Source organism: Diplotaxodon limnothrissa, linkage group LG6 (assembly GCF_057381915.1).
Source record: "Diplotaxodon limnothrissa isolate DT_005_m linkage group LG6, D_limnothrissa_male_GT1.1, whole genome shotgun sequence".
Taxonomy (NCBI): domain Eukaryota; kingdom Metazoa; phylum Chordata; class Actinopteri; order Cichliformes; family Cichlidae; genus Diplotaxodon; species Diplotaxodon limnothrissa.
Window position 1 is genome coordinate 44635239 of NC_140601.1, and position 26679 is coordinate 44661917.

At 44.5% G+C, this 26679-nt stretch overlaps 1 protein-coding gene across 1 annotated transcript; it reads right to left on the minus strand.

The window, feature by feature from the left end:
- Positions 1–26460, minus strand: LOC146631388 (outer dynein arm-docking complex subunit 3-like). Its single transcript, XM_085355354.1, has 13 exons — positions 26412–26460; positions 25105–25226; positions 24774–24851; positions 21452–21637; positions 21221–21322; positions 2434–2559; positions 2161–2283; positions 1495–1644; positions 1253–1413; positions 945–1101; positions 564–716; positions 211–289; positions 1–125 (listed from the first exon to the last, which is right to left on the minus strand). The coding sequence occupies exons 1-13, from the start codon at positions 26458–26460 to the stop codon at positions 1–3; spliced, it is 1611 nt and encodes a 536-aa protein (XP_085211480.1).
- Positions 26461–26679: the final 219 nt, after the last annotated feature.

Below are 26679 nucleotides of genomic sequence, written 5' to 3' on the forward strand. Positions count from 1 at the left end.
TTAAAACTTGCCCTTCCTCTTCTTCTGGGCCTTTCTTTTTGAGTTGGAGTCGACGATTAGCTGAGATTGACGCTTCAGTGCCTCACGAGAGATGACGTGAGCCCAGTCCTTGTCACTCTTGTCCTCTGGAACACAATTAAGTAATCAGCAATTTCAATGTAATTTAGTCTGTAGTCGTAGCTGGTAGTGTGTAGAAGAACACCAAATTACCATCACTGTAGGGATCTTCTGCTTGATCCTCAGGTGGCTTGACTTGGGTGCTGTGTTTCCCCTCAATCCTGACGTAGAACTCATAGCAGAAAAAACAGGAAGGGTTAGGCTTAGTGTTAATCAGTGTCATTGGCAGACTGTGTGTTTGTATGCTCTGTGTTATATTCTCAAACAGAGAAGGTGTTGCTGAGTGTTAATGATCATCTACACACATGTTTTACTGCCTTTCTCTTAATGGGGAGCCCATGGACAAACTTAAACAAAAGCCTTGACTGAATTTCCAAATGTCAAACATGTTGTTTCAGACTCAGATGATCCATTTCAAGTTTTGAGTTTGTAGGCTTTTGTCTTACCTCCTTTTCTTCCATCTCCTTCATTATAGCTGCCACATCCATCCCCTCAAGCTCTTTCTGCAGGGACTCCAATTTCTGCTCACACTGGGCCATCAGCTTCAGCACCACAAAGTCCTCTGAGTCTGGATGCATGTTGGGAACTGTGTGCTCATCCTGGGAGATGATGCGTGAAAAAAGGAACAAAAGCACATGAAGACTGTGGAGCTCCAGCAGGGCAGTTCTCTCTCTGGGGGGCATTTCCTTTGAAGGTAACACTCTTAAAAAACGTACCTTGAGATGGAGGTTTACCTTGATTACACACGCATTATATAGGGAGCAGGTAATGATGATACAAACTGATTTGTAAATAAGGGGAATCCTAATAGACAATGGTGTTTGTACCAGTGAGATGTGCTGAAGATGGTCTGCCAGGTGCTCAACTCCGTGACGGACGGGACCGAGGGTTTTCACAAGCCGATCCAGTCGCTCTTCGGCTTCATCGCACCTCTGCTGCTCAGCCTGCAGCTGCTGCTCACGCTCCTGCAGCATCTGCTGGTGGCTAGAAAAAGCACACAGAAAGAGCAGAGGCTTCAGAATAAGAATTAGACACTCGTGTGATCCTCTGAGTCCCATTCACACCAACAGAGAGTCCATGTGATTCACAAACACTGTGACAGCTGCTGCATGACAGAGTTAAATATGTGTCTGACCTGGAGAGTTTAGCCTCCCCAGAATATTTAATCTCTTCAGACTGTTGCTCCAGAAGCTCCTTCTGCTCCTTCAGCTGCAGCAGGACCTCCTCGTTCTCCTCCCGCCGCCTCTCCAGATGTCGACGTGTCTCCTTCTGAGAAGTAAAGTGCTCCTCTAATTCCTACAAACACAAAATGCATGAAAGGAAAACGCATATCAGGAAGCACGCTGTGTGTAGCAGAATGAGCGGAAACCTTTGCACCTGTATATCGGTGATCCCTGTGGCCTCTTTGATGCGTCTGAAGGCCTCCTCAGCAGTCGAAATGTCTTTCTCCTCTTCAGCCAGCATCCTGGTGGTGCTGTGCTGGACCTCACTGCTTAGTTCATCCAGCTGCACAGCTGCTCGCTGTACCTGCACGATACAACAGCAACCACTGCACATGTCAGGGACCTGGTTTCACTTTACTCCTCCACTTGGGGCAGGAACTCGTCCCTGACCCAGAGCGGGCATTCCACGTTTTTCCGTTCAGCACTGTAGCAATCACAATTATTACCAAGAAAAATGCCCGACACATTTATTTTCCCAAGTGGATCATTACGGCTTTGCCATGCTGGTCCACTTGATTGATCTTTGTTATTTGTTTATTTTTATTACTTTTTTTACTCTTAAGTTATTACAATCGGTACAGACATGACTGGGGGACAGGAAAGACAAAGATGTGGACAAGAGAAGTCTGTCTTTGCCCTCACCTCACATCGTTCTACCGTTGGAGAGACTGATGATGTCACCAAACATCTGTGTCACTAACATCAATGTGATTGGCCTGCTGTGCTGGAGTGAGCAGGAAGGTACTTCTTTATATCTTTGCTCTTTTATTTGTTACTCAACATTCATCTACAAAAACTGAGTACATTAAATGTCTCTCACCCTTCTCTCAACTTTTGCAGCCTGGGCCTTGTGCTCATCAACCTTTTTCCTGTAGCTTGCTATCACTTGGTCCCTCTCCTTACACTCCTTGTGAAGCAGCTCCTCCTGCTGCTGCAACTCAGCCTGCGAAGCAGAAGAAGATGTAGGCTGATGGTGGCGAGTTGTGAGATACAGTGACTCCTTCATTTATGACTCTGGCAAATCAGCTGGATAATGTGAGCGATGCTGAGTGTTTCTTAATCTGAAGTCACAGCAAAGGAAATTACAGGTCACCTTAGCAGCTTCTTTGGAGAGCTGGCTGTCAGTATTCACGACCTGCAGACTGCGAAGCTCCTCTCTGTGCTTCAGGATTTCTGCTTGCAGAGTGTCGAGCTGGCTCTGATACGCCAGACTCTCATCCTGAAGGTGGTAAAGTGAGAGAAATGCAGGCAGAAGCACAAATAATGCAAAGCGATCAACTAATTAACATCACATCAATGCATATGTTGCGCTCTAAAAGTACTTATAAAACTTCAATTTTTCTGAATTGTGGGGAAAATCTTTAAAGACTATTGTTATTTAATTGTGTTTTGTTTTTGGACACATTTCTAGTTAATTTTTGTAGTTTACTGGCTCCAGGAGGTCAGAGTTCAGATGTGTGATGTCATCAGTAAGCGCAGAAAAAAAAAACAGTGTCTGAGACGTGAGGGAGCGATGTTTTGCTGATGATACGCTATTCTGCCTGTAAACTCCAAACCTGAACTGAGGAGAATAAAGTTGCAAGAAAAAGGAGAATGGAGTCATGTCTCTCTGAGGGTGCAACATAATCTTGGTGTTTCCGCCCGGTTTGGAGTTTATACCGCAAAGAAGGACGAGCTACATGTGACTAGCCTCGCTCACTACCCCCCCACCTGAACTCATACGGCAGTGCCATCCCTCCAAGAAAAGGCAGTGAAGGTAAAAGTTTTTCGTCATGTCTAAAGTACAGCAGATGTCTCCTGATTGGGAGCAACTTCTTGAGGAGACAGAGGAAAAGTTACTTACACTGCTAGCACCGGATTTGAATGAGATTTGTGCTGCCCTCAGTTTAGCCGTGGATGAAAGTGAAAAAGACTTACCTCGTAAACTGAGGCGGCGTATTCTCCAGTACTTAGAGGGAGAGGATGTTACTGCACGAGAAGATGAAGGAATGTCTCTGTTGTTGGAATTAGATGACAAAATTTATGAAGTGAAGCAAAAGAGATGCGAAAGTAATGCCCCGTTGCCTCAACAAGTGGTACAAGAGCACCACCCTGTGGCTGAAAATGTGATAGCACCCAGTAATTCAGACGAGCAGAGAGAAAGTGTTTCTCATCTGAATGCTACACGAGTCACCCCTGTCGCCACTCAAAGTGTCCCTTTTGTACACCCACTGTACCGACGGGATCTGAAAATAATGGGACAAATTGGAGAACCAAACCAAAAGGACAAATTAACATGCACTAGCTTGGAAAGACAAATCCAGAGGGCATTGAAGAGGGGATATGATGAAGGAGACATTGTTGAAGCCATCATTCAAGCTATAGCCCCAGGAACAAAACTGAAAAGCTACCTTGAGAGTAGAGTAGATTTGACTTTGCAAGCTCTCAGGCAAATATTACGGACTCATTACATTGAGAAAGATGCCACAGAGTTGTATCACTCGCTCACACGTGCTGTACAGGAGCCAAAAGAAACTCCAATCCAGTTTTTGATGCGAGCAATGGATTTGAGACAACAACTTGTTCTTGCTTCAGAGAGAGTTAAGTCTGGTTTAAAGTACAGTTCGGAGCTCATCCAAAATCAGTTTCTCCAGACAGTACTCACTGGCCTCCATGATGACACCATCCGAGCTGATGTGAAGCTATACCTGCAAAATCCTAAAATCACAGATGAGGTTCTTCTGGAAAAAATGACTGCGGCATACAGTCTGGAAATGGAAAGAAAGAATAAGCTGTCAGCTGCATCAAGAGCAAAGATGATCAAAGTTGCAGCAGTAAGTGGGGAAGATCAAGAGGTGGAAAAAGAAAGCAGTATGCACACATCAGACAGTAAGAACAAGCAAGGTGGAGCGGTCAAACGAGACACATTAATGGATAAAGTTGATCAAGGCAACAAGGCTATATGTGAGGCTCTGCAGAACCTCACCACTCACATTGCCAGCCTCCAGCAGACCGTTAAGCCTCAGCACATGAGAATGGTCGAACCACCTGACCGGAAATACCAGTCACAGCCTAGGAGCACAAACGTTAGACAGTGCCAGCAGTGTCAATCATCTAATACAGGAAACAAATGTGACCACTGTTACAAATGTGGCAGTACGGAACACTGGGCAGCAGGTTGTCGTAGGAAAAAGTGCTCAGCTAATTCAAGTAAGATCGAAATCATACTTAACCCTGAAGGGGAGAAGCACCAAACCGACCCATTCAGCCTCAAAGCACCCCTCACTGGTAAACAACAACAAATGGCGAAGCTGGTAGGCAAAAGATGCCAGGTCCGTGGCTTCTTAGGAGGTGTGGACACCACAATATTGTGGGACACCGGCTCACAAGTATCGATAGTGGGGACGAACTGGAGAAAGAAACACCTGCCTGATGCTGAAATGAGGTCAGTGGAAGAGCTGCTCGAAGAGGGAGCTTTAGAGCTCTCAGCTGCTAATGGGACCAGTATTCCATATGAAGGATGGATAGAGACTGAGTTCAGCCTGTCCAAAAATGCTGTTGCTGGGATGAGCAACAGGCCCGTCCAAGTTCCAATCCTAGTCGCCAGCGGTGACATTGAATGCCCCATCATCGGCTTTAATGTGATAGAAGAATTAGCTTTGAGAAATGACACCAGCAAAGACTGTATCCCCCCAGGGCATATGCTGGACAGATTGTGCTCAGCATTCGAGGTGGGGCGCAAAACTGCAAGAGCTGTCCTGTCTGTCCTAAAGAAACAAACGCCTGACAGCCATCCCCACATAGCCCGAGTAGGAAGGCGACCTGTGACCATCCCGAAGCGTAACATGATGACAGTGCAATGTGGTTGGCTAAATAAGAGTGTGTTGAGTGGGTCACATGCAGTGTTGGAGCCGAACTGTGAGACACCATGGCCAGCAGGCCTAGTTGTTGCAGTGACTGTGGAAAACATGACTGACCATGATATCACCCTCTGTAGTCGCACTACACTGGGGTGGCTGCACAATGTTGATGCTATCTACATGCCACATGTAAAATGTATGGAGGGTGAGCTTTCTAAGACATCAGACGGAAGTACTTCCTTACCCACAGTGCAGTCCAGTCAGACAACAAAAACTGAGCCCTGGGACCCACCAGTGGATTTGAGCCATCTGACAAGTGACCAACAGCAGCAGGTAAAACAGATGCTGAGGGAGGAATGCAATGTTTTTGCAAAAGATGACTGGGACACGGGATGCATTAAAGATCTAGAGCTGGAGATACAGCTAAAAGACAAAGTGCCTGTGCAAAAGACATATACCGTATTTTCACGACCATAAGACGCACTGTACTAAAAGGCGCAGTCTCAGTTATGTGTGCCATTACTGTATTTAACACACACATAAGGCGCACTGGATTATAGGGCGCATACAAGTACCGTATGCGTATTTAAAAATAAAGCGGGAGCAAACCCGAGTTCGGTACCTTACTCACATTTCTATTACCGGTAATCGTCATCATCAACAACACACAAGCATACAAGTGTGCGTATTTAAAAATAAAGCAGGAGCAAAACAAAGTTTGGTACTCACATTTTTATCATCAATCAAACCCATGGAAGTCCTCATCCTCTGTGTCTGAATTGAACAGCTGCGCTAAATCTCCATCAAACATGCCAGGTTCACTTTCTTCACTGTCAGAGTCACTTTCCGTGCCGTGCGGCTCCTCGGAAATGATGCCGGCTTTTGCGAAAGCTCGAACAACAGTGCCAGCAGACATGTTAGCCCAAGCATCTACAATCCATTGGCAAATTGTGGCGTAACTCGCCCGGCGCTGCCTTCCACTCTTGGTGAAACTGTGGTCTCCACCGGTCATCCATCGCTCCCACGCCGCTCGCAGCCTTACTTTGAACGGGCGGTTCACACCGATGTCCAGCGGTTGGAGTTCCTTTGTCAGGCCTCCCGGAATGACAGCAAGCTCACAGTTCATTTGTTTCACTAGTTTTTTCACATCAGCTGTGAGATGGGCACGCATAGAGTCACAGATCAACAGCGATGGTGATGCGTGGAAAAAACCACCTGGTCTCCTTACATACACCTCCCTCAGCCACTCTTTCATCATTTCCTCATTCATCCAGCCCTTTTCATTTGCCTTAATGATGATTCCTGCTGGAAACTTCTCTTTAGGCAAAGTCTTTCGCTTAAAAATCACCATAGGCGGCAGTTTCTGTCCATTAGCATGGCAGCCAAGCACAACAGTAAAAGAAGACTTTTCATACCCCGTTGTGCGTATCGCTACCGTGCTGGTCCCCTTCTTCTCCACAGTGTGACTCACCGGGATGTCAAAAGTGAGCGGGACCTCGTCCATGTTTGTGATGTGGCTGGGCTGGATGTTTTTGTCGCTGATGTGTTTGCTGCAGTAGGAGCGGAAGATGGCCAGCTTTTCCTTATAATCCGCTGGAAGTTGCTGCGCTACCGTAGTCCTGGTCCGGATGGAAAAATGGCACCGTTTCATAAAATGAAAGCACCAAGACGGACCTCCTTGGAAATGTTCAATGTTCATCTCTTCAGCTAGTGAAACTGCTTTTAGCCGAATGGTGACCGTCGAAACGCTTCTCCCGCTCCTTCTTTGCTCGATGATCCACCGCTCGAGTCTCGGGCCACCTCGCCTTATGTCCGCGGAAACTCAGCTGCGTTTTCTTGACCTGCCGGAGCTTGTTTTCTAGCTTCCTCCATTTGCGAACCATCGATTCGTTAATCTTAAATTCTCTCACCGCTGCTCGATTTCCATGTTCCTCCGCATAGCTGATGGCCTTCAGTTTAAACTGTGCTTCATAAGCGTGTCTCTTTGCCATTTTCAGGGTTGTTAAAACAACGATGTTCCACATAATGCACATACCTGTCCTTTTAGACAGGTATGTGCGATTGTCCGGTATATACGATCAACGCCCACACTTCACCCTTTAGCGTTCTCATGGTGTTCTCTACTACTTTACTTCTCTACTACTTTTGTGATTATCTGTTTCATGCGCCTCATTTTACTGTGTACAGTGACAATAACCCGCTGACATACGTCATGAAGTCAGCGAAACTTAATGCAGCTGGACACCGCTGGGTGGCGGAGTTGGCAGATTATCGGTTCACTCTTAAGTACAGGCCAGGGGCAGCGAATCGAGATGCAGATTTCTTATCAAGAAGAGGAAAGCCCATTGAAGACATCATGCACGAATGCACAGAGGAATGTCAGCAAGATGACATTGAATGTATTGGGAAAGCCCTAGAGAGAGAGAAAACAGGAGAAATGAACTGGATCTCAGCTGTCACCTGTAATGTCAACGCGCTGCCAGAGGGATGCATCGTCTCAGAACCAATTCAGCCGTTTGCAGTTGACAACATCAGAGACACCCAGGATGCAGACATAGCCATAAACCGAGTTTTGTCCCTGAAAAGAACACACACCTACCTGAAGCATAAAGAAAAGATGGCGGAGAGTGAGGCAGTTAGGTACCTTCTTCGGCAGTGGCCCCATTTGCAGATTGATGGAGATGGCATTCTGAGGCGTGAGACCACCAGGAGAAAACAGTTTGTTGTTCCTGATTCATTAAAGCCCATGGTCTATAAACATCTACATGAGGAGATGGGACATTTAGGAGCAGACAGGATGGTTGCTCTCGCCAGGCAGCGCTTCTTCTGGCCTAAAATGAGGCAGGAAATGGAGCACTATGTCACTCAGGTGTGTCGCTGTATAAAGAAGAAGAAGCCTAACAGAATAACCAGAACACCAATTCAGAGCATTGAAACCTCTGCGCCGTTTGAGATGATATCCATTGACTATCTGCATTTGGACAAGTGCACAGGAGGTGAAGAATACATACTCGTAGTTGTGGATCATTTCACCAAATATGCCCAGGCATATGCGACAAGGGACAAGTCTGGGAAGACTGCGGCAAGAAAGCTCTTTGATGACTTTATCATGCGCTTTGGTTTCCCATCCAAAATACACCGTGACCAGGGGAAAGAATTTGAGAACAATCTTTTCCGCAAGCTTCAAGGCTACTGCGGTATCAACCATTCTCGTACCTCCCCGTACCACCCACAGGCCAATCCCGCAGAGCGCTTCAATAGGACCCTCCTAGGTATGCTCCGGACACTTGATGAATCTCAGAAGTCAAGATGGAAAGACCATTTGAACAAAGTAGTTCATGCCTACAACTCGACTGTGCACGAAGCAACAGGATTTTCTCCATTCTTCCTTCTCTTTGGCGTGAACCAACCTTGCCTATCGACCTGCTCTTCCCAAAAAGAGAAGAAGAGAAGAGTCAGTCACGCAGTGGCTATGCAGAGAAATGGAGAGGAGTTATGCAAGAGGCCTATGCAATTGCAAGGCAGAACATGAGAAAGAGTGCAAGAAGGGGACAGAAAAACTACAATAAACGTGCATGGAGCTCTGTGCTTCAGCCAGGTGACCATGTCTTGGTGAGAAATCTCACACCCAGAGGAGGTCCTGGGAAACTGCGCAGCTATTGGGAGGATATGATTCATGTCATCACCGAGAGGAAAGGTCCTGATAGTCCAGTGTATGTGGTTGAGCCATTGCAGGGGACAGGAAGAAGACGAGTGTTACACCGTAACCTACTGTTGCCGTGTCCTTACCTGGTTGACGAGTCTGTGGTGTGTGAAAGCAGCCTGAAAGAGAAAAGCCGTGGAAACAAACAGAGACAGTCAGCAAGAAGACATCATCAGACCAAGCCCGATACTGACCAAACAGACACAGGCAGTTCTAGTGAAGATGACTGTCACATGTGGACAGCACTCAGATATGCTGATCCACCCCTCGACCCAGAAACAGAGGATTTCTGCCCCCAGAGTGACGCACTCGGAGAGAAGTCTGAGCCTGCTTTCAGAGCACAGGGGCATCCTGAAGAGGAACAGGTGGAGGAGAGACGCAGTTTGGAGGAGGAGGTTGAAGCTCCAGCTGTTGGACCCGAGGGTGAGCAGAGCGATGCTGAGACATGGAGGCACAAGCCAAAGAGAATGAGACAGCCCCGGCGTGTCTACACATATGAAAAACTAGGCCAGCCAACAGTCCAGCAATGGAGCACATGCCCTGTCAGTGTGAACAGCCCTTCAAGTGCCATCCATCATTCCTCTGTCCCACCATCATTCATGTATCCTTTACAGTATCAATAGATATAACAGAAAAACACAGAGTCAACTTCACAAGAGAGTTTAATCTAAGCGTAACATTACAGTTGCAGTTCATGTTGATGTAGTATTGACACATGTTACAGTTAAAAGAGAAACAGGTACTCTGAGCATTATTACTATAATAAATAGAGGGAAGGTTTATCATTCTAGCGTCAAAGAGTTAAGACAGTAGTGAGTACAATATGGGTTTACTGAACTCATGGTTTTGAAGTGTGTAATCACATGATGTTGGGGTGTAAATGGTATTTTCCTTGTCCCACTGCGAAGATTTGGCAGGCCCACCAATACTTCGAGGGATAACCCACCCTTCAGTACAAAAGGACTATGAACATTTAGTTTTGTATCGTGACCATGAGAGACTTGTCCTGAGATACCAAGAGATGGTATAGCCTCTCACCCAGTAATGTGTAATATGTGTGGAAATACTTGTTTGCTCACTCATCTTTGGTTAAATGTTCTATTTTTGGTAAATTGTCAAAGATTAGAAAGAAAATGTGTGGCAACATTTTTCTTTTGTGGGGGAGGGTGTTGCGCTCTAAAAGTACTTATAAAACTTCAATTTTTCTGAATTGTGGGGAAAATCTTTAAAGACTATTCTTATTTAATTGCGTTTTGTTTTTGGACACATTTCTAGTTAATTTTTGTAGTTTACTGGCTCCAGGAGGTCAGAGTTCAGATGTGTGATGTCATCAGTAAGTGCAGAAAAAAAAAACAGTGTCTGAGACGTGAGGGAGTGATGTTTTGCTGATGATACGCTATTCTGCCTGTAAACTCCAAACCTGAACTGAGGAGAATAAAGTTGCAAGAAAAAGGAGAACGGAGTCATGTCTCTCTGAGGGTGCAACACATAAAATATACAATATTCTGATTTTACTAATACAACATTTATAAAAAATAAACTTTTAATTATACTACCCTCAGACTTCCTATAATCAGACCCCATCTGGTCTTTAAGTGATGATGTGATGAATCCTTCCGGGTCCAAACTATGCGTTTATTAAGGCTGTTGTGTTTTTAACATGTTTTGTATCTCTATCCCATAAAAACAGTCGGTGATCACTGTCGGCCTCTCTCGGTTTTTATTACCGTTGTTCATTTTGTGTGTGAATGGGTGGATGACTGGATATGTAAAGCGCTTTGGGGTCCTTAGGGACTAGTAAAAGCGCTATATAAATACAGGCCATTTACCATTTTAAAGCACAGTTATCAAAACCTTACGGTGTAACTACAGCCCAGCCCATGCAGCAGTATATTAATGACTAACCTCGTATTGTGGATGGATTATCTCAGTTGTTCTCCTGACTGAAGTTTGGTCCGTTTACAGCATCCTGCCATGCGACTGCATTTGTCTCTAACCATCAAGAACCTTCACATTAACGTTTATCGAGTGGAAAAAAGTTAGCGTTCATCCTCCAGCTTCACTGTGTTTATGTTATGCAAACATAGCTGTGTAGCTAGCGATCACGTAGCACATCATTATATACCAGCTAGCCCAACTTCAGTAACCTTACAAACGTCACTGCTGTTTAGTTTCCTGTCTTCATTTATGTTGGAAGTGATAGCAGTGTTAACTTGTTATTTTCTGTTATATCGCGAGAGTACTATTGCCCGCGGTGAGTTGTTACAGAGATTGAAAATGTGACGTCATTCAGGGGTAAAACCGCAAAGAATTCTGGGAACTCGTGGCAAGAGGTACTAGCGCACGCAGGCTTTCAATTGAAATCAGTTACACAGCGATAAAAAGAAACAAAAAATGGCAAGAAGCTGTTTTATTATTAACTGCACAAGCCGGGTGAGCGACAGCCGCGTGAAGCCGACGGGTAAAGCGAATGGTTTTTATTGGATTCCGGCGTGGAAGAGAAATTGTCCAAGCCATGTTTCCAAAGTCAAGTCAAGTCAAGTTTATTTATAAAGCACATTTAAAAACAACCAAGGCTGACCAAAGTGCTGTACAATAAAATACAAATATAAAATACAATAAAACGCAAGTACATAAAACACCTCACTGATAAAAAAAAATAAGTTAAAAAAGTAAGTTAAACCTTGCTAAAAGCCAATGAGAAGAGGTGAGTTTTAAGAGCAGTTTTAAAAGTTCCTAGGCTTGTGGAGAATCTGATGTGAGGAGGTAAACTGTTCCACAGTCTGGGTGCAGCCACAGCAAAAGCCCTCTCTCCCCTAGTCTTTAGTCTGTACCTGGGAGCATCTAAAAGCATCAGGTCTGCTGACCTCAAAGATCTCCTGGGGCGGTAAATGCTAAGAAGCTCTGCCAGGTAAGGAGGTGCAGTATCGTTAAGAACCTTAAAAACCAGCAGTAAAATTTTAAAATCAATCCTAAAAGCAACTGGGAGCCAGTGGAGAGAGCAGAGGACCGGAGCTATGTGGTCTCTCTTTTTGGAACCGGTCAGCATGCAAGCAGTAGCGTTCTGCACCAGTTGGAGGCGATGCAGACAGGAACGATCTAAACCAGCATAAAGGAAGTTACAGTAGTCCAGCCGTGATGTAATAAAAGCATGGACCACCCTTTCTAGATCGTTCCTGCACAGGTAGGACTTGACTTTAGCTAAAATCTGTAGATTGATAAAAAGATCCCTTGACTACGGAGCTGATTTGTTTATCAAATTTAAAAGCACTGTCAAAAGTAACACCGAGGCTCTTAATGGAGGAAGTACATTTGGAAGTTAGGGGTCCCTAAGTCAAGAAGAGGTGATGGATGGCCTGGATTGCCGCTATCCGAAGACCTAATATAACGTTCGAAAACACTCCACCTCACATGTTAGTCTGCTCCAAGCATTTCCACAAAGGTAAGTGTTTTGTAGTAGTTAATACGTCTTATATGGCGCTGAACAGAAATCATCGCGCTATGCTCCTTTGTTTATTGTGGCTGTGTGTAATGTTTGCTGTGTTTTGTAGGCAAACCAGCCTACAAAATGCTGGAATGCGATCCAGACTGGGCACCCTCTCTCAAACAGTGAGATTTGATCAGTTAAGACAGAGATCGAAATCAAAACAGCCACGAAAAGGCCCGCGTTCCTGTGGGGCAGAGACAGCTCATCCAGGCGAAATCCATGCAGGTAACATTGTTAATGTACATAAATAAATTCCACTTTTTCCACATTAAGTACTGTGTCTTGTTTTTGCACATAAAATGAACTTGTCTTTGTCTGTATGCATGTGTATCTTTCAGCACCAGTCACTACGAAAACTACAGCTGAGATCCAACCACAGCAGATAGCTTAAACATCTGGCTTTCTACAGAAGCTTTCACCTGGGGACATAGTGCTCGCTGACCGGGGTTTTGATATCAAGGAAAGTGTTGCCTTAATGGGTGTCACTTTAAAAATTCCAGCATTTACATGGGGTCGTAGTCAGCTACAAGCAAAAGATGTGGAGGACACACGAAAACTGGCACATGTCTGGATCCATGTAGAACGCGTTATAGGCTGTCTACGGTCCAAGTACACTGTCCTAAATGACACCATCCATTTAGGTTTTGTGGTGCCATGTGAAGGTGAGAACATGACTTTGCTGGATAAGATAGTCGCTGTATCATGTGCGCTCACAAATATGTGCCCAAGTGTTGTTGTGAAGCAAGCAAGTGATGAATAACTGTTTTCCAATTTGTTGTATCAATTTTTTGTGGTTGTTGTTTTTGTTTTGTTGTGCAGCTGTGTTTTTATACAAATCAACTAATAATGCACAACGGTATACTATTTTGCCTTTGTCCTGTAAGCTTCAATAGTAACATGTAACACTGTTGTCAGTTATAAATAAAGACAGTCCTGATGAAAGACTTGTGCAACACTTACTTTATTTGTATCTAGTACAAACTGAAAAGAAAAATAGATTGCGTTGGCCCATTCTGGACAAAGAGATAATTTACAGCACAGCTGTAAAGTGCAGTAGTGCAAATCGGCAAATATTTACAACAAAGTATAACTGTTGTGACAGACATTTATAGCAATTTAAACACGTTCTAATAATTTTTCACTGTGAGTGACAGAACAACAGGTAACACAAACCATAAAGTGCAGAGTACAGGAAGATGGGTCCACCCAAATGTGACACTAAACATGAAATCACAATAAAGTCCTTCAATATAAGAGTTGTCTGCAAGCTTTTTCCTTCCTTTTTTTTTTGTCACGGTAACATCCATGGAATGTGGCCCTTGTGAAACACTGGTTTCTGGATCAGTGTAGTGATTGGCCAAGAGCTCTGGCATCACGACTGCTGCTTGTGGGGTCTCGATTTAAGGCTTCGTAGGTATTGTTGTCACAAGCCGGCTTCGGCATCCTCAGCGTCGCCTGGTCCAGCCTCTGCTTCTGCCCCGTCTGGTCCAGCCTCCTCCTCGCCTGGTGCTGCGGGGGCCACGCCACCTTCAGGTCCCAAACTGCCGCCTCGACATCGGCGGTCATCTGCCAGGCCGCTCGTTGGGCGTCATCGTCGATATGGACGACCTCCCAAATGCCGCCGCTACCTTCCGCGCGGCCGGCCTCCGGACTTGTGTCGCCGCCGCCGTTGCTGTCCGCACGGTTGGCCGCCTGAACTGTTTCCCCGTCGCCGCCGTTGCTGTCTGCACGGTCGGCCCCCTGAACTGTTTCCCCGTCGCCGCCGCTGCCGTGTGCACGGTCGGCACCTTGAACTGTTTCCACTTCGCCACCGCTGCCTTCCGCGCGGTTGGCTTTTGGATCTGTGTCGCCAACGTGGCCGGCCTCAGAAGATGAATTGTCCTGGACTTCTGAGTTGTCAGCCTCCGGGCCGGCCTCCTGAACTGTGTTTTGTTCTTGAACTCCAGCATGTGTGTTTGTTTTGGACAATTCACTTGGTTCGCTGGAGCTTGTTTTTGTTCGGTGTTGGTCCCTCCGTCCTGGACCCAAACTGGACACAAACTTGTAAACCTCTTCTAGGATTGGAGGGTAGAAGGGTTTCCAGTTCCTGCAGAGTCTGGCTAATCTTGCTCTAGAGGGCATCTATAGTGAAATAGACCTGTCTTATCTTTTCACTTAGAAGCTGATTTTGTGCTCCCTGTAGAATCAAGTCTGCTCTGTATCCCCTGACAGTGGATTCAAGGCGCAAGCTCTTAGGAACAACTCTGCTTTCTCTGCATCTCAGGTTGAAACGGAGATGGTTCCTATAAGCCGCTAGTTTTCTTGATTCCCTTTCATACTCCCACACCAGTTGAAGGGTGCTCCTCCCAAAATGTACGGCAATATGTCTGTGAAGGTTCTCAGTCATCCAGGTCATCATAGACCTGGGTGACTGAAAACCCTCACAGACATTAGAGATGAAAATACTACAGAAAGCTGCAATGAAAATGAAGTTCTCATTGTAACTGCTGAAATGTCTACAAAAGAGAAACAAAGTTCTTGTGAAGCTTCATAAACAGTTTGGCCATGCATCTGCAGAGAGGTTATTGAGACTCATCTAAAGCTCTGTCAATACAGACCAACAATGTGCATTTATTCTGCAAGAGGTAGATCATGACTGTGACATTTATCAGAGATATTGCAAAACCAAGCCGAGAGCTGCTGTTGGTCTACCTCTGGTTTCTGAGTATAATGAGACAGTAGCGATGGCTCTACATGAGCTGGAGCCTTCACATCATCGACCACTTCACACGCTTCAGTGACGGCAGCATCGTAAAGACAAAGAAAGCTGCAGAGATCGTCAACTCCTTCATTCACACCTGGATAAGCATTCACGGTGCCCCCAGACAGCTCTACACAGATAACGGCGGAGAGTTCAACAACACGGAGCTTCGGGACATGGCTGAAAACTTCAACATTGAGGTAAAGATAACGGCGGGGTATAGTCCCTGGAGCAACGGACTACTGGAGAGACATAACGTGACACTTACAGAAATCCTCCTGAAGGTAAAAAAGGAACAAGGATGTGACTGGCACACTGCGTTAGACTGGGCCCTCATGGCCAAAAACAGTATGCTGTACATGGTTATAGTCCACATCAACTTGTGTTTGGCCAAAACCCCAACCTTCCTTCTGTGTTGATGGATAAGCCACCTGCCTTAGAAAGCACAACTGTAAGCGCAAGAGTAGCTGAACACACATCAGCATTACATGCTTCCAGGAAAGCATTTACTGAGGCAGAGTGTTCAGAAGGGATCATGAGAGCACTACACAAGCAACTTGGGCCTACAGATGACAAATATGAGGCAGGAGATAAAGTATACTACAAACGAGTCGACTGTACAGAGTGTAAGGGTCGAGGTGTAGTTATTGGGCAAGATGGAGCTGTTGTATTTGTAAGACATGGGGGGACTCTTGTAAGAGTACAGCAGTCAAGGTTGAGTAAAGTGGATGCACAGAGTGGAGATAAACAAATACCACAGAGTACTACTGATGATGACACTGACAACAAAGACACAGTTGAAAATGATGAGACAGAAGCACCCGATGGTGAACAGAGTATTAGTGAGGAAGAAGAGATCACTAGTGACAGGGAAACTAACACTACAGTAACATGTCTATGACACAGTCTTCTACATACACTGATCCTGTCTCCTCTGCAGATGTAAAGTTAAGGGCAGGACAGCTGATCACTTTTACGAACAGAGACAACGGTGTTCAACATACAGCCAGAGTGCTAGGCAGACCGGGAAAAGCAAAAGGGCAATACAAAAACTGGTACAATGTGCAATATCTTAAGCCTGATGGTAGTGAAGGTGAAAAGAAAGCTTTAGACATGTCACTTGTTGATGGTCTTTGCACTGAAGCTGAAAACAGAGATGTAGATGTACTAATAACAAAAGATATCTCCTTTGATGCTGCCAAAAAGGAGATTGAGAACTGGCAAAGTAATGGCGTGTTTGATGAAGTGAAAGACCTGGGTCAAAAATGTGTGTCTACTAGACGGTTCTGTACACTCAAAGAAACTAATAATGGTATCGTCCCAAAGGCCCGACTTGTTGCGGGTTTGAAAGACTCTCCAACATGTGCATCTGAGTCCCTCAGACTGGTGCTAGCTGTGATATATCAAAACAAGTGGAAAATGAATTAAATGGACATTACATCTGCCTTTTTGCAGGGAATGGAACTGTCAAGAGACATTATCTTCATCCCCCACCTGAAGCTGGCAAGGACAATGTTCTATGGAAACTAAAAAAGTGTGTGTATGGACTTGCAGATGCTTCACTTTATTGGTACAATAAGGTCAAAGACATTATGGTCAAAACTGGTGGTAAAATATCACAGGTTGATCGCGCAGAATGAACTGGGACTCAACAGCCGTCTGTGTGCATGGGTGTTGGACTTCCTCACTGGCAGAACTCAGGTGGTGAGGGTGGGTAGATGCGTCTCTAGAAGCATCACCATCAACACAGGAGCACCACAGGGGTGTGTCCTCTCGCCACTGCTCTACTCCCTCTACACTTCAGACTGTGTGGCCGCCCGCGGCTCCAACACCATTGTGAAGTTCGCTGACGACACAGTGGTGTTGAGCGCCATCTCCAACAACGATGAGGTGGCCTACATGGATGAAGTGAAGAATCTGGCATCACGGTGCCATGATAACCACCTCCAGCTGAACGTTGGCGAGACCAAGGAACTGGTGGTGGACTTCAGAAGGAGTCAGCACAAAGACTACAAGCCCATTATCATCAATGGAGCAAAAGGCTAGGCAGCGCCTGTACCACCTACGACAACTGAGGAAGTTCAGGGTCTCTCCTGAGATCCTCAGGACTTTCTAGCAGGCGCTGTGGAGAGAATCCTTACACAGAACATCACATCCTGGTTTGGGAACAGCTGTGTTGAGGACCAAAAAGCTCTCCAGAGAGTGATCCATACAGCAGAACACTGCTGCAGGATTGCTCTCCCCCTGCTTCAGGACACCTACACCAGGAGATGCCGGACAAGAGCAGCGCAGATATTGAAGCACCCGTCCCATCCTGTAAACAAACTGTTCCAACTTCTGCAATCGGGTAGAAGGTTCCGCATCATCCGGGCAAGGACAGAGAGGCTCAAGAGGGTATGGACATTTGTACAGTTAATGATGTAATAGAGGCACATCAACAACTTTACATTGATAACCTACAGCCGGTTCAGTTACAAGCAGCATGGGCTGTACAGAGGGATGCTTCCTTAAGTGAAACAGAACGGGAGCAACTCAGGTCAAAAATAGGACAGATTTTGTGGGTTGCCAAACAAACGAGGCCAGATGTGATGTTTGACACATGCAGCCTTGGATCTAATATCAAAGGTGCAACTGTGCAGTCCATTCATGAAGTGAACAAAGTTATCTGTAAACTTAAGGCAGAGAAAGTGACTCTTAAGTTTCAGAGCTTGGCTAACAGTGAGGATTTGGCACTGGTTGTTTTCAGTGACGCTTCTTTTGGTAACCTTCCTGATGGTGGTACTCAAGGAGGGACATTAATCGTCCTTATGGGTAAAGGAGGAAAGTTTTGTCCTCTCTTTTGGCAGCCTAAGAAAATCAGGCGTGTGGTCAGAAGTACACTGGCAGGAGAAACTCTTGCCATGTCAGATGGAATAGACACTGCGGTATTCCTGGCAACACTTTTTTCAGAGCTTACAACTGGTAACACTGGTCTGAACGCTCTTCCTTTGATCTGTGTGACTGACAATCATTCCTTGTTTGATGCACTCAAGTCCGCTAAGCAGGTTACAGAGAAGAGACTGAGGCTAGAAATGAGTAGCATTAAAAAGCTCATACAAGCCAAGAAAATCAGACAGGTTTGTTGGTCAGATTCCAAATCCCAACTTGCTGATTGTCTGACAAAAAAGGGAGTTTCACCTTTAACCCTTCTAAAAGCATGAGATGAAGGACTCTGGATACTGTGAAGTTTTCTTTGCATTAAAATGCACTATTGTTTATTGTGTGCAGTGATAGTATGCTTTAAGCAAAGCAAAGCACATTGAAGTGTTTCTGTCACGGCTGGCAGGGTGAGCCGTGTAGTGTTGGAGGAAAAGGAGGACCCAAAATGCAGGCAGCCGACTGGTGATATGAGTGAGGGTTTATTTACAGGTGACAGTGGCAGAACAGACAACGAATCATGAGAAAACAACTGAAGAAACCTAAACTAGGAGAACTAAATGACAAACCTGAGAGCATACAAAAGGGGTGTGGGGCAGAGAGACGCAGAGACAGGAACGGAACACCATAGAACGCAGACGAGCCGACAACGAACACAGACCGACACCCACTACACACACACACACACACACACACACACACACACACACACAAGGTAATCGGGTAATCGCACACAGGAGGGAAGAACAGCTGATCTGGATACACATGATGACTGGAGGACACAAGCTGAACACAATGACAACAGACACAGACCTTCAGAATAGAACAGGAAATCCAGAACACGAGCCTTCAAAGTAAAGCAGGAAACACACAGACTGATTTACAACACAACACGGGGACATGAACAGAGCACCAAGGACAGACACAGGTAGGGCTGAATATACACCAAACTTCAGGTTGAACCCTAAACTAGTACAAAATCAGAATAAACACAAGGCACAAAAATGAACTTCAAGGAAACACAAAACGCTGGGTCAAAATGACCCAGGACCCTGACAGTTTCCTGGATGTTCAACAAAGTTGACAAGTTTTTTTTTTGTTTTGTTTACTCACACATATATGTATACAAATGTTTAAAAGGGGTGTTTATATTTTTATTTTTAAAAAAAGAAAGAGGGAGATTGTTAACTTGTTATTTTCTGTTATATCACGGCCCACGGTGAGTTGTTGTGATTGTGTGTGAGCAGTAAAACATGGAGTAACGAATAAAGCGCTTGGAGTGAGACCACGACGTCATGTCTTTTGACTTAACAAGCAGAGCTGTACGTTTGAATTTTTTTTAGAAATCTCTCAGTCAGAACATGCTATATCATGTTTAGGTGGAAACTACCGAGCTAACTTCCTGCTAACGTCTAACTCCGTTAAATGTAATAAATCCTGTTTTCATGGATGCCTGGATGTTAAACTTAATTTAAACCTTATAAAGCAGCAACGCTGATCATTGTATTAAAGATGAAAGATTTTAGACAGTTTGTAACTTTCAGTGATGCTGCAGTGTTCGTTTGACTTTGGACCCAGAAACGGCTAATGACGTCAGGCTCAAAGAGCAGATTTTGCAGAGTACAGAGATCTTACAGGAAGTGTTTAAGAGACTGTGCTCAGGTACGAGCATGCAGGTGTCTGCTAACGCCTAAAACAGAATTAATGCTGAGAGCAAAGACCAAAATAACCATTTTCAGAGACCAGCTTTGCAGTGACTGTTTCAAAAGTACACTGAACAAAAATATAAACGCAACACTTTTGTTTTTGCTCCCATTCCCCATGGGATGGACGTAGAGACCTAAAATTCATTCCAGATACACAATATAACCATCCCTCCCAAACAGTGGTCACAAATCAGTCCAAATGTGTGGTAGTGGGCACATCTGCTATATTGAGATAATCCATCCCACCTCACAGGTGTGCCACATCAGGATGCTGATCTGACATCATGAGTAGTGCACAGGTGTACCTCAGACTGCCCACAACAAAAGGCCACCCTGGAATGTGCAGTTTTTTGCGCTATTGGGGGTCTGGGGACCCAGAACCGGTCAGTATCTGGTGTGACCACCATTTGCCTCATGCAGTGCAACACATCGTCGCATGGAGTCTATCAGATTGTCAATTGTGGCCTGTGGAATGTTGGTCCACTCCACTTCAATGGCTGTGCGAGGTTGTTGGATATTCGTGGGAACTGGTACACGCTGTCGTATACGCCGGTCAAGCACATCCCGAACATGCTCAATGGGTGACATGTCCGGTGAGTATGCTGGCCATGCAAGAACTGGGACATTCTCAGCTGCCATCTGCCCTGAACAATGTGAACCATGATTCATCCGTGAAGCGCACACCTCTCCAACGTGCCAGACGCCATCGAATGTGAGCATTTGCCCACACAAGTCTGTTACGGCGACGAGCTGGAGTCAGGTCAAGACCCCGATGAGGACGACGGGCATGCAGTTGAGCGTCCCTGAGACGGTTTCTGACAGTTTGTGCAGAAATTGTTTGGTTGTGCAAACCAATTGTTCCAGCAGCTGTCTGGGTGGCTGGTCTCAGACGATCTTGGAGGTGAACCTGCTGGATGTGGAGGTCCTGGGCTGGTGTGGTTACACGAGGTCTGCGGTTGTGAGGCCGGTTGGATGTGCTGCCATATTCTCGGAAACGCCTGTGGAGACGGCTTATGGTTGAGAAATGAACATTCAATGCACGGGCGACAGATCTGGTTGACATTCCTGCTGTCAGCATGCCAATTGCACGCTCCCTCATTGCTTGTGGCATCTGTGGCATTTTGCTGTGAGACAAAACTGCACATTCCAGGGTGGCCTTTTGTTGTGGGCAGTCTGAGGTACACCTGTGCACTACTCATGATGTCAGATCAGCATCCTGATGTGGCACACCTGTGAGGTGGGATGGATTATTTCAATATAGCAGATGTGCCCACTACCACACATTTGGACTGATTTGTGACCACTGTTTGGGAGGGATGGTTATATTGTGTATCTGGAATGAATTTTAGGTCTCTACGTCCATCCCATGGGGAATGGGAGCAGTAACAAAGGTGTTGCGTTTATATTTTTGTTCAGTGTATATAACACAAACCGTTACAGGAGACGGTGCCGACAAAGTCTTGCGTTTTACGAGGAACGCTGGACTGACCTGTAAGTGACTCTTTAATTTCAGGTAGTCAATCATGATGTTCTCGGCCTCCTTGCACTTAAACTGGCTTTTTTCCAGACTGTTCTCCAGGACCCGCAAGTTCTGAAGACAAACACGAATCATTGCTCATTGTGACCTTTGACCTGCACATCTTATAACAAATGAGAACCATATAAAAAGAAACTCAGAGGCAATGACACTTTTTTGTTTTTGAATCAGAGAGGTAACTACCATGGCATTCTCCTCTTTTTTCAAAGTGCGAACACCAGGGGGCGCTACACTGTGCTCTGGTTTCATTCTCCGGTACTCCATCTTCAGCTCTTCACGGCGCCTCTCATAGATCTCAGTGCCATGTTTTAGGGCATTAAGACGCTTCCTTTTGGATAGCACGCAGTCGTCTAGTGTTCCAATGATCTCCTGTGAGACATGCAGAGGAGGAATGCAGTGCAGTCATGCATGCGGACCATGACAACAGATTTAGTGTGCAGTCCTGTGAAGAACTAAGAACACCCTTAATTGATTGATCATCATCGGTGTGAGCAGGTCTACAGAATTCAGGTATGTTAACACAATCTTCACAGAAGAGGACGTTCCAGTGAACTCACAACAAGCTCAGAGAAACTGCAAAAGCCCTTCATGATCCTTTTTCTCAGTCAGTCTTTTTCCTTTTGTAGTTTTTTGCTTATTATTGCTGTCATTGTTAGATATCTTCAGTTTGTTAGCCTTTGGTTTGGATTTTCACCTGTGTGTCTTTCTGCTTAGCACTCCAGTTTTGTGCACCCCCTCCCAGTCTGTTTTATCAGCTCTTAAATTAGAATAACAAACATTTTTCACCAAAATTCAGGTGAAATTCCTATGGTGGTCACTTTTTACCGGGAACTCCACAGATTCAAGGTTGATTAAAACACTCAAAATTCACTGAAAGAAGTGCTCATCACGTTTACATGTTCAAGTGCATAGTGTGGAGGATGTCATAAGGCCTGGAGGCAATCACATGTAAAACACAATATTTATGAGTGTTTTAAGTCGTAAATCGGGGCGATTTGACCCGATCACGACAGGAAGGTTAGTTTGCTCTTTTTTTCTTGCCTTTTTCAGTTTGGTATTCTAGCTCATTTTCTCTTTTATTCTCAGCCCTGATTCTGTCCTTTGTAATTCCCTGAGTTTGTTTTCCTGCCTCCTGCACTCTCTGTGTCAAGTCTGTTTATTTCCTGAGATCTGTTACTTGTTTTACCTTGTTGGGTTTTTTGTCTTTTGTGCTCTGTATTTAGTTTTACATTCCTTGTCTTGTTTTCTCACTTAGGTTTAGCTGCCCTCCCTGGCATGCCTATTTGTTCCTTCAGTTTGTCTCAGTTCTTTGTTGTGTCCTCTCTCATGGTTGCATGTCTTCTAACTGTTGGCTCTTTAGTTTTGGACCCTTGTTCCTGGCCAGCCTTTGTTTTGTATTTTGAGTTTATTTCCTTTCCTGTCCTGCATTTGGGTCCAAATCTTGTGTGCCACGCAGCTGGACGTGACAAACCCAAAACAGCTTTAGCAGATAGTCTGCACACCTTAGTGAGCATGTTAAAGGTTAAGGGCCGTGGAGGACTGATGATTTAGGGACCTACGAGTCACTGAGTGGACCGTGGACACCTCTACATACCCAAGTATTCCAGAGTCAGTGTGAGGCCATCTGTCCCACAGCTAAAGCTCGGACCAAACTGGGTCATCAACGCGATAATGTTGATGACCCAGTTTGATCGGGATGAGCACCATTTCCAATAGAACGACTGGAAAACCAAAGAATCAAGGTGCTGCAGAGCTCAGAGAGGTGTGCAGAAATGAATGGTGCAAACCGCAGTACCTATCCCTACAACTAAAACTTCAAATGATTTCACGTTGCGCTTACATGACTCTGGTAATTAAAACCTTGGAAAAGATCTTTAAAGTGTTATTTGATCCCCCATTAATGGTAAACTTGATCCTTCGTAATTTGTTCATCAGCAGAGTGAATGCTTTGATGATGCTAAACCCTTTATATTAAAGTCTGTCTAAGAGCACCTCAAAAAATCCAGTCCTCACGTTAGACTTCTGTTTGCTGACCTCTCTGCTTTTAATAAGACGCAGCCTCACGTTCCAAACTCCCAGAACAGCTCCTGATGCTGACTTTAAACTTCCTACTGACGAGTCGACAAGTCCTCGTTAACAAATGTCCGGCAGGACTGTGTCATGCTCTGGTTCCCCTCAGGGATGTGTTCTCGTTATTATGTATGCCGACAGCTGCAGGACTTCTTCTGAGGACAGATTTATAATTGCCTGATATCACTGTCCTCTGAGTCTGTCCACGGCCCTGTTTCGCCTGAATTTGTGAAGTAGTGTGATGATAACTATCTGGAGCTAAATGTGTGTCAAAAACAAAAGAAATGATCATTGATTTCAGACGCGTAACCCCGAGTATAAAGCCAGTGTTATTTGTGAAATAGTGCAGTCTTATAAATATCTCGGCACAGCCTTTGTCAAATATCTCCATCATAAAACAGGATCAACAGAGAATGTGTTAGTGGGGACGTTTTATGGCATTTTTATTGTTCATTTATTGAAAGTCTTTGAAGATTTTCTTTTATCTGCTGGCTCAGTATGTATCAAGGATAGAAACTCGCTCGGCAGTGTTGTTAATAAGTTGGTCGCCGTGACCTTGGACCCGGCCCAGTGTAGAATAAACTAAACTTAAAGTCCTTCATTAAAATTCAGAAACCTAAAATCCTCGTTTCTCAGCTCTTAGATTACTTACTGCTGACAGATGATGAATATTTCTGTGAATTTCTGTGAAAATATTTCTTCATTTCCAGTTAATACTTGTACAGCTGCTGTTATTGTGTATATATTTATTTATATTTCTCATACATTCTTATATAGTTCTATATTGTGTATTTTGTTGTACAGTTATTTTATTTTCAACTTTAATTTATATATTTTATCTTATTCTTCCCAGTTAAATTTACCCTTCATTCTAATTTGTGTTGTACAGTTATTTCATTTTTAACCTTAATTTATATTTTATTCCTTCCTAGTTAAATTTACCCTTTTTAATTTTTCATATTTATTTCCTATCTTATTCATAGCCTTTTCCTTTTTTGTTTTCTTTAGGCCACGAGCAGTTGTCCAAGCATTTCACTACATATCGTACTGTGTATGACTGTGTACGTGACAAATAAAATTTGAATTTGAATGTTTATTCTTATACATTTCTCCTTGTTATTCTATTTATTTATTTCATCCTTATGTTATTTTTCTTGATCTCAGCTTTACTGTGCATCAAAGCTGGTTTAAAGACTGTGTGTTATGTGTAAGCTGCAAGCAAAAAGCTCTTTTGGGGATTAATGAAGTCGAATCTGAATTAGTGCTGTCAAGAAGAGTGGACCAAAATTGCCCCACAGTGATGTGACAGATTGATAAAGTCAGAAAAACAATGCTGCAGCTTATTGCTGCTCAGTCACTGGCGGACTTATTTCTTCACAGTACTGCATTTCAAGTAAAATCGGAGTTCAGGGTGCGTGCACAGGCTTCCTCTCACCTTCACAGACTTGTTGCGGTAGGATTCCCTCTCCCTTGCTCTGTTTTGAAAGGCCGCTCTGATCACCTGCTCATCACGCTAAGAGGCAGACACCAGTGTCACCAAAAATGAATTCTAAAACACATTTTTTGCGTGAGATAAACATGGTTAAAAAAGAGGAAAAGAAGGAGGATTGTTGTCTCCAGCTTCATAAGGACCATAAATGGCTTCCAGCTAGGTAGGCCAGGTTTCTCAGTCTGTGTGTGACTGCACTATTATCTTCTTTATTTTAAATTAAATAAAGTTCAGATCAGCATTCAAACATCTTTAGCTTGTGTTGTGACCATCTTACAGCATGAGCTCCCGCCAGCTTCCTGTGCAGCCTCCTGTTGTCCTCCCTCAGCTGATGGATCAGCTCCTGGTTCTTCATGATGGCAGCTTCATGTCTGTCATAGCACGCTTTTCTCTCCACCTCTATGGACACGTTTCATCACCACCACAATAATACAGAGAAACAGGTGACCCACAGTCACCTGCTGAATTTATCGGCTCTAAGTCAATTATAAGTGTTAAAGTTCATTTAAGAACCTAAATGGCAGTTTGCTGTTTTTCACTAAGCTGCTTCGTCTCGACTCTTTGTGTTCTAGGTGTTGCACTTTCTGCAGTTTATCACAGATGTGAGTAATGAAAGAGCTGTGTGAGATAACTGCGTAAATCATGCTGATTGTAAAATGCTTCATAAAGTTAAAATGAAATATCCTCAAGCTGGATGCCTACCTGTGCTTTTCTGTGCCATCGTTTTTTTCTTCTGATGAAAGAAAGATGGAACTCAGCAGGACCCTGAGTGTACCTGTCAGATGGTCACAGCTGTTGCTCGATATAACCAAAATAAGGTTGCACTGTTTTATATAAAATTAAAGTACACCTTCCTCAGACAGACAGACCACTGTTGCTTGTGTTTACCTCACAGCGACTGTATGATTTACATTCATTAGAGGGGATTTCAGATGAGGAGTAGCGATCATTCAGGATGGAAGTAGAACCTCCATAATACAGATCTGATTGTCACGAGAATCAAGCTATGGCTTATGTGTAAAACAAATCATTATCTTCAGTAATCAGTCCCAGGTGTTTTGGAGACTATACAAACAATAACATTGTTGTTTAAATTTTATTTTATTTAATAACTGTACAGTACTCTCTGTTTATAGTAACCATTGTCCTTAATGTAAATATGTAAGAAAAATTGTGTATGTTTCTGTCCTGTGTACTGTTTGTTTGTATATTTGTCTTTTTGGCTGCTGTTACAACCAAATTTCCCCTTGTGGGACAATTAAAGGATTATTCTATTCTATTCTATTATTTATTTTACAGCTGAAAATATCAATCACAGTTTAGGGCACTGAGAATTTTAGAAGACAAGTCGTTTTATTCATTCTCTGCAGCTCATTTAAAGACACTGATCAGCTGCAAGTGTCGAAACTTTGTCGTAATCGACACGAACTGGAGACAGCAAGCGTCTTTATCCGTGAGCTCTTTCATCGCTCAAATCTGTGATTAACTGCAGAAAATGCAACACCTGGAACACGAAGAGCGGAACAAGCCGCTAAGGTGCACCGGCTGCCTCCAGCTGAGCTGAAACCCGCCGAACAAACTTACCGAGCAGTCTGATTTTCCGCTTCAGCCCCGTGATGTGTTCAGCTGCCATCGCTGTGACTTCCTTCAGTCAGTGGCGGAAAACGAAGCCTTTGTTTCTGTTGGAGTTGGTCGCAGTGTTGCCTAGCAACGTGTACACCTAAAGCCAAACCAGGGCTCGTTGAATGAATAGTCGCGTCATTCTCCATTCAATCCAGTAAGGATCGCTGAGTCTCGCGATAGTTCAGGTGTTGTGCCAGAAAGTGATTGCCGTCCGCGGGAGCGCGCAGCT